We start from the raw sequence: 12,356 nt of genomic DNA, 5'->3' as shown, positions 1-12,356 counted from the left end.
ACTCTGGCAGATGAGATTGGGCATTCTCGAAAGGCCAGGGAGGAAAAAATGGATAATAAAGAGGTTAAAGGGATAGTTCGACCAAAAATTTACTTACCCTCATATCATTCCAAACGTATAAACACAATTGAGCTTCCACAAGAACCAGTGAGGTTTGTTCTCGCACGATAAGCGTGTGTTTTGTGTTTACCATATTTGATGAGCTCTATGAACATTGATCAGTGCTTTTATGTGAATAAAAGCCTAAATTAAATCCGTTAATAATATAAAACAAGACTTGGATTTACGCATTGGTGGAATAGAGAGGGTGGATGGTTAGAGAGCTATATATTGTTGATATCGCACTAAATATTGTAAATATTGTAATATGTAAATATGTCCGCATAGCACAGTACTGTTTGAAGTTATTGACTCAGAGTGATAAAGAAGCTTGCATGAATAAAAAATGTAAATATCAAGAAATGCATGATGTTAAAAACAGTTACGAAGTGCAAAAAGCCGTGATCTCAATGTGGTGCTTGCACGTTCAATTTCTGTAGTATTAATTAGGGATGCTCATAATAAACCAGTTACCTGTTAACCAACAGTGTGAACTTTGACCAATTAATACTATTGGGTAAATTGTTTAAAAAGCAAATTTTCAAGATTTTTTTGAAAACCTTTTTTGAAAATGCTATACATGAAAAATTGGGTTTTTAAAAGGAAAAAAAAAAGATAATTTGTGTAGAGGTTGTATTTTATTATTACATTTAATGTACATTAACGGTAAATAAATTGAAATGTTTCCAAATATTATAAGTACTATAAACATAGCTATAGGCTATTTTATTTCCCCTCACTCCATAATAAATCCTTTCAATTTAACGGTATTCAGAACTGAACAAGAATTAAAAATAAAAGGTTTCCTTTCCATGAACTTGTTTTTGGTGGGCGTCACAAAAATGAACTGAAACTCAGCATATAGCCTACTACTTGTAGCACAGTTTTTTTTTCTTTCGTTTTGTTAATCTGTTAATTAATTAAGTGGAATATATTTATTCCTTTTATATATATGATTTTATTCTGTTTTTCTCCGTTCACAGAACGTGACGTGACGATGTGTGAATCCTCATGTTTTCTTGTTTATGCTGCTATTTGCACATGTAAAACTAAACCCTTGAAAACAGATCCCTGATATTTTAATGGGTCATAGACACTTATTCATTCTAATTGAATTTAATTCTAATTTAACAATCTTGTCGGTTGTCAGTTAGGGAAAAAAAAAAACTGAATTAACATCTCAAAGTATTAATGACTAAATCAAATAAACCTACTGTGCCTGAAAAGCTTAGTTTTTTTATTTGTCCTATTGTTTGTAATTTGCTTCTTTGTTCTTATTTTTAATAACAAAACGTAAACAAAGTAACAGTAATGACTATATCGTGATATATGTCTTTATCGTGAAATAAAATTTCTCATGTCCCGAAATAAGATTTTGGTCGCGTTCCCCACCTCTACTTGGATTAAACTGCTCAATTTGTATGGATTATATTCACAAAGTCTTTATGAACTTTTCGAAGCTTGAAAGTTTTGGTGGTATGGACTTTAAATGGAGGGACAGTAATCTCTCAGGTTTCATAAAAAATATCTTCATTTGTGTTCTGAAGAGAACGAAAATCTTATGGGTCTGGAACAACATGAGGGCGAGTTCCTGATGACTGAATTTTTAGTTTTTTTTGATGAGCTATCCTTTTAATTGTATTTGTGCACTGTGCTCCTTTAGTTGGAAAGCTTACTAAATCATGCTTACCAAATTGCTGGGGAGCACAGTGCAGTTCTGGGGCTTGTTTTTTGCCTCCCACCCCCTCCCACTGTGTCTCTTCAGGGGAGAAGCTATTAGTCAGGCAGTTCATAGCGTTATTAACACAAACGGCAGGGACACGATAGGGAACCTCTCCGAATCGATTCTGCCCCACACAACACTCCACTGCCTTTGAAATTACTCAATCTTCATCCGTTTGGAAAACAGACACAGTAATAGTCCATGATATATATTTTTTTGAAAGCAGAGAAGGAAAAGCCCAGAGTAATGGACGGCCGGCAGCTGTAGGCCCCTCAGGAGAGAGTTAATATGGTTTGGGGGACACATTTGACTGTAGCGCCAGGCGGATTTTCACCGGCTCCAGGATTAACACAGCCACAGAGTATCTTTATTGGGGGGGACTCTGAGTTTTAAAGGCCCACACTGTGACCGATATTTAGACCTAAGCCCCCCAAAGCTGATAACGGTCATGAAAGGGCAGACCTCAGCTGCCGAGGAGAGAACCTGACTTATTTATTCTACTTTTTTAAGTACACGCAGGCTTTTGGCATAAAGACCTGATCTGTGTCGAGCTCTAGTAAGCGCCTCACTTCATCAGTTTTATGGCATTTTCTGATGCATCATACCGCCGTTTTGCATGCACACAAATCCTTACCAGTCTAGCACAATGTACAATGTAGAAATATCGTCATGAATGAAGTGCGACAAAAAGTAGGATTGCCACACACAACCAAAATGTTGCCTAGCAACGGCATTCACAACCGAGCTAGAAACTTCTAGCAGCATCTCTAAAGATGTGCGCTAGTAGTGACACTGATCTTAGTAATAATCAAAACACAATGCACTCAATCATTTTTAATGCTTAGAAATCTAATAAAAATAATGCCTGAATTATTGTTATATCACTATATAGAATGGCAGTGTGTTCACATTAAAGAAAATGGGATCAAATAAATGTGACATATTTTTAATGTGACAAATGCAAATGTTTCAATAGCTGTTTTTTGTTGTTGTTGTTGTTGTTGTTGTTGTTGTTGTTGTTGTTTGTGCCCCATTAACTTTATTACAATTACACAATCGCAACACAAGCGCTATCTTCTCTTCAGTTCTTTTGTTTGCCCTTTTAATGAAATTCATCAAAGACTTTGAAGAAAGTGTTTTTTAATGAGGAGAGTGGAGAAATATCGATCGTTTCGGGGGACAGTTGACCATTTGTGCTCCCCTCTTTTCCCCCAGTAATTAGAGTAGTGTCATAGCACTCAATTAGCAGGTCCAGCTAATAATGTGTTTAATGCTGTGATCTCTTTCCCCCAGGGGTTTGGAGACAGCACTCATTATGCTGATCACTTGAGTGACAGTCGATTAGTGTCCCATGAAGGATTGTCCCCAACACCTTTCATGAGCTCCAGCATAATGGGTGAGTATCCAACCCGTTTCTCTTTCACACCCGTCTTTCTGTCATCAATCCATTTAGCAATGTGTGGACCGATCAGACGCTTCTCTCTGAAGGCAGTCACCACAGGAAGTGCCAGAGATGGGTGAGGGTGTTGTCGTGTATTTAATAAATGTATATTGTCTCTTATGCTCACCAAAGCTGCATTCATTTGATCAGAAAAACAGTAAAAAACTGTAATACTGGATATATTATTATAATTAAAAATAACAGTTTTCTATTATAATATATTTAAAAGTGTAATCTATTCCTGCTATGGCAAAGCTGAATTTTCAGCATCATTACATTAGTCTTCAGTGTCACATGGTCTGTCAAAGATCATTCCAATACGCTGATTTGCTGCTCAAGAAACATTTCTTATTATAATCAATGTTGAAAACAGTTGTGCTGCCTAATATTTTTTTTACATTTTTCAGATTCTATGATGAAAGAAACGTCAAAAGAACAGCATTTATTTGAAATAGATTTTTATTGTAACATTATAAATGTCTTTACTGTCACTTTTGAATAATTAAAGGCATCCTTGCTGAATAAAAGTATTATTTTTTTTATATATGACTTTTTGAAAAATATACATAATTTTTTTTTTTTTAATATTATTTATTATATAAGAAAATATTCATGGTTCTTTTTGAGTTAAAAATGAAAATCATGATGATTTGCCGTTCAGTGAGTTCAGATGTTAGGTGAGATTCAGTAACTACCCTGACAGATTCACTGAAGAATTTGTCAGAATGATTCACACAGATGTGTGTCTTTTTTTAATCTATTCAAATGACATTAATTAGTCATTTGTTCATGAATTGACTACACAACTACACAGACCTATAATAATGTAATATTATATATTATGCATAATTAATTGTATGTAATATTATTATAGGTTTATATATAATATAATATATGTAATTTTTTTTTTCTTTTTTTTTTCTGCTGCTTCTCTCACATCTGTCCCCAATTTCTGAATCTTCCTGTGGTGTGACTGTCTTCAGGAGTTGACCCTCCCCCAGGGTGGAAGTCACACCATCAGTACAGTTTTCCATCACAAAAGACTGTCTTCTAGCCAGCAGAAAAGCCACTGGCTTCTTCCAATGGCACACTGCATTTTTGCGGAGGAGAGTGAGAAGGGAAGGGAAGGAAGGGAGAGAAAGAGAGAGAGAGAGAGAGAGAGAGAGAGAGAGAGAGAGAGAGAGAGAGAGAGAGAGAGAAGGAGGGGTTTCAGGGGTGGTAGTGAAACAAACAGATGGGCCAAAGATCAGCCACGGGCTCTCTCAAATCTCTCCCCTCTTTCCGAAGAGGTGTGTGAAACTCTACTGAACTCGCTCCACTTCCTCTTTTGCTTCCATAAATGTTTCAAATAATTTTCCATCTGTATCAGTTTGTGCTTGTTTGGCCCCTTGTTTTTACTGCTTGTTTGCTGACTCCACAGACACAAAAGCATAATACACATTATTCAGCATCAAGATGACGTGCAGTGCAGATTCTGAAAGTTGCACACGCTTATTTCTGTTGTGTAATTTTGGAACATGTTGATGTTGTGGATTATTTTGTCATTGTGAAGTGCAACGTGTTTTTTTTTTTGCATCTATTACTGTGTATATATATATATATATATATATATATATATATATACTATAACTATTTTCTGTTATAGTGCTATCCTTCTAAAATTCTGTATATTACAGGTATTGTATGACATTGTATTTTTAATAGGCAGGGTGTCATTTGTTTATTTATTTTCTTTTGTGCAGACTTTATGACAGTTGAGGTGATCTAGCCTTTAAATTGTACATATATATATATATATATATATATATATATATATATATATATATATATATATATATATATATATATATATATATATATGGGCTATATATAATTGTTAATTATAAAAATCTGTAGTAGCATTTTCTTAGATATTTATCAGGTGAAATGGCTTGATTAGAGTCACAATGGACTCTTTATCCCTTGAACATGATTGATGGATGTTGTTATATCTGAGGTCTCTGTGTCTGCCGCTATTGTGATGTGCACGCACATGACAGCTTTATGGGCTGCTGAACCCCGGCTCTTTGTTGCATCACCCTGGAGACCGGTTGCCATGTAAGGTGGCAAGTTTACGGATGGGTGCCATTGCACGAAGCCCACCGAAACCAAATGTTATCTCTATGCCATTTGATCTGCGTGTGTGTGTCTTGTGTGTGTGTTTGTGGGTGGTGGAGGTAGGGAGGATGTTTGGTTTTCCTCTGTCCTGTTGATGCAGCACTAATTATGCCTATAACTAGCAAAATATGGAAATGATCTGGAACAATGATGTGTCAGGGAATTAGACAATCTGATTGCACGGCTAAATTGCCTGCGCTATCTTGCTGGGATTGGACGAGAAGGCCGAGTCTTATCAAATTGAATTTCAGCAGTAATATCTGGGATTTACATGGAATTACCCATTCCGGAGCAACCTCATTAAATCATCTCTGAAAGGTTATTACTCACCAATGAAAAAGGCACATTACATTCGAATGTGAATGTAATACAATTAAGCATTACCATCACACGAATGGCATTTCTGAGGGAACCCTGGCCTATGAGTTACTCGTGGGTTTATGTGACCCATTTTTTTCCTGCGTGTGCCGTTTAAAAACAGAGCCGTGGTAATCTAAGTGGATTATCTCGAGACAAATCCCGGTGGTCTGCAGTTTCTTGAAGGAAATAGAAATTGTAGGCTGGAACTTGTTTGTTTACCTTTTCAAACTGTTTGCGGCTGAAAAAAAACTTCTCGAATCTTGCTTTTTAAATCAGACACATAAATGTAGCTTAATTTAAACAGTGGAACCTTAACGCGTATACAATCTTGTTTGTCCACGACGTTAATGTAAGAAACGCCTCAGATTTGCTTTAATAAACCATTATCACGTTAAGCAGTTTAATTTGAATGCTTCATTTAGTAGTCTTAAATATGCCTGTGGGGGCTGAATGCGTTGACCTGGTTCTATGCTCTCTCTAAGTGAAGTATGACATGTTGAGAGCAGCTTGGGGTTACCTGGGGTCAGCTATTGTGTATGATAATGAACATATTACAGTTTATAGTGCTAGGCAGATGGCTGGTAATGACTGTTTATTTGACATAACATTTTAATTAGAGTAACCGCTGCTTGTTCTGAATAATGGAGATCCATTTTAAAGGTCACACTCTGTTCTGCTGCGTTTGTATTGGATTTGAGCTTATGTATGAATACATATCAGATGTTAGGTGCAAAATGTGATTCCTATCCGGCATCTGCCTTCACTGTGCATTTCCTTAGAGGTTTGTGTCTGAATGGATAGATATTTCACTTTGTTGCATCATCTTTATATATGGCGCATTTAGACCCCTGGGGTGAGTGAATGTGTAGGTGTGTATTCCCCATGTGTCTGTGTGTATGCTTGAAGAAAGCCCATGGGAGGGTCTGTGTCAGTGTCGAGGTCAGAGGTCAGTCAGTCTGGGGCGCACGTGCCGGCGCCCTGTTCCAATCCTCTTACCCAGCATCCTCCTCGTCTCTCGGCATGCACGTGGCACCCACACTGTGACGGCTAAAACCGTCCTGCGCTGTACACAATCCTCTGACGCGACAGCTGAAGACATCGAGTAATGCATAATCACAAACATTGTCCAATATAAATTCAGTTCTGCACAACATATAAACTATTTCTGTTCCGTTTTCAGAAGCCTAAATATAATTTGTACCAAAATTGAACCCTATAATCAATTTGAAATAACATTGATCAGCCAACCGTAGCGCACCGGCTGTGTGTGCGTTTGTGTGTGTCCGCTTGTAATGTGAGGATGGAGCGCTGTTGCGTAATGATGACTCTATGTTGAAGTTTTAAGCAATATTTAATAAGGCTTAATGCAGATTTAGATTAAGAAGAAATCTGCATGCACGTAGAGAATCCTGCTTCTTCAGCGCAGCCAGTATTTACTGGTCAAACAGATTACCATCACAAAAGACAAATTAGTTTAGTACTTTGTTGACATTCCAAACTCCATGTGTAACAGTTGGCACAGACAGAGCTGGCCTGGCTTTAGACTTGATGAAACGGTTGACAACAAAACACGGTACATGAGTTTTAAATTGAATGTTCATGGGGAAAAAACGGTGCAATCAGTTGTACATGTGTTTTGCTGTAAACTTCCTGAAGTCTAAGGTGAAGCTTGTTGCTCTGAAGCTCAGGGGAATCTTGTGATTTGCATTAGATGGGAATAACGCATACATGATCTCAGGAAGCTGTGTTTCCTGGCAAAACTCTCACCTCCGCTGGAGTTTAGTGCTGGTCTGTCAGGTCACGCTCATTTCCACTCAACCTTTTTTTCACAAAGCATGCTGTTAAATGGTCAAAGACGGGGCCAAGTGGAATCTGCGGCTGCATAACTACATAGAAACCTGCAGAATAAAAAAACAATGATTCATACAGTTGTCTTCTTTCCGTCCGCATTTTGACTACTTTGAAACTGTTTTAGTGATGCAGTAAAATTAACAAAATATATATAGTTTTCGCTTTCGACTGAATTGGTTTTAGAGGGCAAGAACCATTGATGAAACCATTGACGAAACAGTGACGTTTAATAATAAGTGCTTCTCCGATGGTGCGTTATGATCATGTCAGCATGTCTATTTCATGCACACAACTTAGATAAGCTACAACAGGTGAACATCTCAGAAGGGTGGATGCACTTCTTCGTAGCCAAAAAGGATGCTAAAGTAGTAATATGTAAAAATTGTTCAGTTGAAATATGGAGAAATGAGATATGTCTTGTTGCCGAAGAACTTTACTACTACAGGTTTTATTTATCACCTGAGAACACGACACCCTGAACAGCATATTGAATTTAATTAGCCTAGCCAATGAAAAGAAAGAGGCTCAATGAAAACTTTAATTTTGGTTGAGGTGAAAGATTTATTTTGACGCTTCACTACAATAGCAATATGAGTGTAGTACTTTGAGATTAGATTATCATGTTTGAAGACCCCATGAAATTATTTTTCAAGTGCGTTTTCCTGTATTCCGGCTTCTTGACAAAACAGGATGCATTTTTAATATTCTTACATCCATGAACCATGATTTGCTTCTTGTTTGGGGAGGAACATTTTTATTCTAAAGATAAGCTGATTGAACAAAAACTGATTGGACAGGAATCATCAATGTTTTAGTCTGATTTCCTGTAAGAGCAAGACTATACATTTTAAATCTGTTAGAATTAAATTTTGTCAACCTTTAGGTCAACCTCTCAGAGTGTTTGTCATGGTAATGGGTACGACAATGTTGATATATTGGGTCTTTGCAGAGTAGATCTGCTACGTTGCTGCTGCTGCAGAGCAAGTACGGGACTTGCTACTGCCAATACATACACGACACGCTGCTATGAGCAAGTAAAACATGCTGTTGCTGTACAATAGAGCATGCATGAATTACCTGTAGCAGATCTATACAGGTGGAGCTGGGGAAGGTGGAGGGTTTCTGTAAGTGTGCTTCACTGCTAAGGCAAATGCTGCTAACCAAGTATTTTAAGGTTGAGCAGCGAGCTCATTGGCTACTGATACAGCAGGAACCAATCAGCTATGCCCTATAGAGAATGATGTGATTGCAAGCAGGTTGAGTTAAGGACCGATCAGCCTGCGTCATCTAGAGTTTCACGACGGAACTTTGTATTCATCCTTTCTTTTACCGGGAAGGTCCCATTGAAATCTCTTTTTCGATGAAGGAGTCCTGGGAAGAAAGTCACAATAGGGAAGAAAAGACTATTGCAACTTCTGTTTCATGACGACGTTAAGGATCTTATTCACCCATGCATGTTTAATTATTTACCACATACTTTTTAATCAAAACTCAAATTATAACTCAAATTTCTGGTGAAACTAAAGACTTCTGTCTGGTGACGTATACTGTACTTCTCCAATCATGTAGGCTAGTCCACTTAAACCCAGTCCCTTTCTTTCTTCAGACATCTGCCTCCATCCAATCAACAACTGATGGATAGAACCAAGTACCTGTCCTACATTTTTTTCTTTTATAATAATCATCAATCGGATATACAGTATGGAAGAAAAGATCTGTTGCTACTTCTGTTACATTGCTAATTTAAAACTATTAAGCAGAACCATTAACATTGTCCCTCCAAATTAGCACAGAAAATGTGTAAATAATCATCAGTGACCTTTAGTGCTTAGTGACCCTTCATAATGATCTCACTTTACCTCAACCAGTTAAGTGTCCTCATGCAGCTATTACATTCATCTTTAGCATTTGCCGTCTTTTTTACTGCTTTTTTTCATCACGCCTCTTGATTTTATTTCAAGATGACATGAATTGAATATTTGACTTTACACACTCTCTGATGAGATGAAAGTTTGAGATGAGAGAGAAGAGGACGTTGGATGAAGTCAGTGAAGTTACCATCTCTTTGTGGAATTCTGGATTTCTGCTTTTATTCACGCTGATGGCTGAGAATCAAAGAGAGACACAAGATATTACAAGGACATTTCCGGACTTCATTGTATCTGAGAAATTCTCTTTTTGCTGTTCTGTTCTTCCGCAAGCAACTCAAGAAAGATTTCAGCTGGTTTAGATTAGTTCGTTTTATTTAATTACCATAAGCAAGTCTCTCTCTCTCTGTCTATCTCTCTTTCTCTCTCTCTGTGTGTGTGTTAGCGCAAATGACTGTGTGTTTGTCACTCGCCAGCATTTCAATCCATGTGCCTGTCTATATTTTTAACAATGCTGACTGTCTTGTGGATGCACTCACGTTCCTGTGGCCTGCCGCACATCCTCTCTGTTTTAATCTGCTTATTATTAGCAGCATCAACGCACGCGCACACACACACACACACACACACACACACACGCGCGTGCACACACACACACAGCCCTGCTCACTACTGAAGTGATTCAGTAAGACTTTGCCTTCTGTACTCATCTTTATTTAGCTGTGTACGTCAGAGCTGATCTCAGAAGACACGTCTAGTGATTGCACCCGTGTGATATCACCTGCTAGATAAAATCTATTAGTTGGTCTAAATGTAACCCATGAGCTTGTGTTCCTCACCTGGGACATTAGAAGGTTCACCAACGCTCCCCCAGGTCAAATCGCTATTTCTGTCTCTTCCCCAGAGAAGATCATGGCTGGTCTGGCACCTAAGCGGTCCTCTCGCTGTACGAAGACGGCAGTAGATATTGTTGAAGTGTTGCTGTTGTTCTCGCCTTCCCAAATGGTGTAGCCTTAGCAACAGAAAGCAAAGGTGAACTGTGTGAAAGGCGTCTCAGATTCTCAGACTGCTTTACTAGTGATGGCTATCACACCACAATAACTCTTTAAATTGCTCAGTTCTTGTTTTCAAATCATTTTGAATAAATACTGTGTAAAATGTTTTAATTTCAGTAATCACATAGTAAGAAAATAATTGCCGTTCAAGCTGTTTGTGGTCAGTGTTTTTTAAAGAAGTCTTTTATTCTCGCCAAGGCTGCATCTATTTGATTATATACATACAGTAAAAACAGTAATAGTTTGAAATATTATTACAGCTTTAATAATTGTTTAATATTTTAATATATTTTAAAATATATTAATTTCAGCATCATTACAATATTGGTACCATATTGGTTAGTGGCTGCTTTTAGGGATTTTAAAAAAAAAAATATTATTGTTTAAAATGACTAATAATTTAATAATACTGGTAAATTTAATCTATAACAAATCTCAAAATGAATATGCATTTTTCATACTGTTATGATATTAATTTTCTGATGCCTAGTATCTCAGACATTTATTGGTGTGTGACTTTTATCAGTATCAACCTTCAATCTCAATCACAACCTTTTACTGTGCAAAAGTTTGTGTCTAAAGCCACAGTATAGCTTTTAGGCAGTGCATTTCCTTTAGTGGAATGATGTATTCGGTTCATTTCACTCTACACAGTATAGCCTACTGCAGTTTTGACCGCATGCCTGGATTAGCTCATTGTTTTGAGTGTGTCACACAGGTGGTTTGCAGTCATTTAATCTCTCTCGGTGCACTTACGCTATGTGCAAAATAATTGTGGAACGGCACACTAATTTCTGAAATTTGCATCCCAACTTTCTGCCTGCAGTGCGTGTGGTGTTAGCGTGGTGCTCCCGCGCATGCCGCGCCGCTAAATGAATTCTCCATGCATAAGAGAATTGTTCTCATCTGTTTCTCATCTCCTTTGATGAAACCTAATGGCTTTCCAGGAAATGAAATTACGCAGTCATTTAGTGACAATGCAAAGTGTGCAGAGCGTTTGGTACCCCAGCTGTGTTTTTTTCTCTGTGCACAAGAGGAGCAGAACACAGTGATGCCAAGATGCATCTCGCTATCCTTTTGTTCAGCCGAGGAAAAGGAAAAAAGGAAGATTTGTCCCAGTGCTCGGCTTGTCTGTTCGTATCTCGTACTGCATGTGATTTATTTATTTATTTGCTTTTTAATTATTCCTTAAGGCTGAGCATGTATGCTGTGTTCTGGCTCCCTGGTGTGTAGCGTTGGAGGCAGGTGTGTGTGGGGCCTCTGAGGGCCTCCGATCCTCTGATTGTGACCAGGTGCTGCTCAGGTGCACGATCCCGTAGAGCGGCTACACAACACAGCAGGGCCGCAGGTGCAGTCAAGAACACTCTCTCTCCACCTCCTCCCTGTATACCTCCATTTTATCCTCCTCCTGCCAGTCACTCATTTGCTCACTAATGCACTCTCTTTAGCGTGTCTGTCTTCCACCTAATCGTCCAATTATGTCATCATGTCCCTCCATTCGTGTTCACTTACACCACCAAGCAAAAGTTTGGTGTCGGTAAGATAAAAAAAAAAAAGTTTTTGTCTCTTATTCTCACCAAGGCAGAATTTATTTGATCAAAAATCAAAGAAAACCAGTAATAATATAAAGTATTATTTAGTAATTTATTTCAAAATATTTTTTTTTCTAAAAATAGTTTTGCATTTGAATGTATTTTAAAATATAATCTATTCCTGTGATGGCAAAGCTGATTTTTTTTTTTTACTCTGGAGTAATGAAATTAAATAATCTTTTGTAACATTATAAAAGTTTTTATTGTCAC

At 37.6% G+C, this 12,356-nt stretch overlaps 1 protein-coding gene across 5 annotated transcripts in view; it reads left to right on the top strand.

Moving 5' to 3' along the window:
• tcf12 (transcription factor 12) overlaps positions 1 to 12,356 on the top strand; it is a 118,664-nt gene that overhangs the window by 37,249 nt on the left and 69,059 nt on the right. For all 5 annotated transcript variants that reach the window (XM_081359012.1, XM_081359011.1, XM_081359014.1 and 2 more), the window contains one exon: positions 3,116 to 3,218. In XM_081359012.1, the coding sequence (XP_081215138.1) occupies positions 3,116 to 3,218 (103 nt within the window). The remainder of the gene's footprint in view (positions 1 to 3,115; positions 3,219 to 12,356) is intronic.

The sequence above is a fragment of the Scardinius erythrophthalmus genome (assembly GCF_964197995.2).
Source record: "Scardinius erythrophthalmus genome assembly, chromosome: 2".
NCBI lineage: Eukaryota > Metazoa > Chordata > Actinopteri > Cypriniformes > Leuciscidae > Scardinius > Scardinius erythrophthalmus.
Note: the sequence above shows the minus strand (reverse complement) of the source record. Positions and strands in the feature narration are given on the sequence as shown.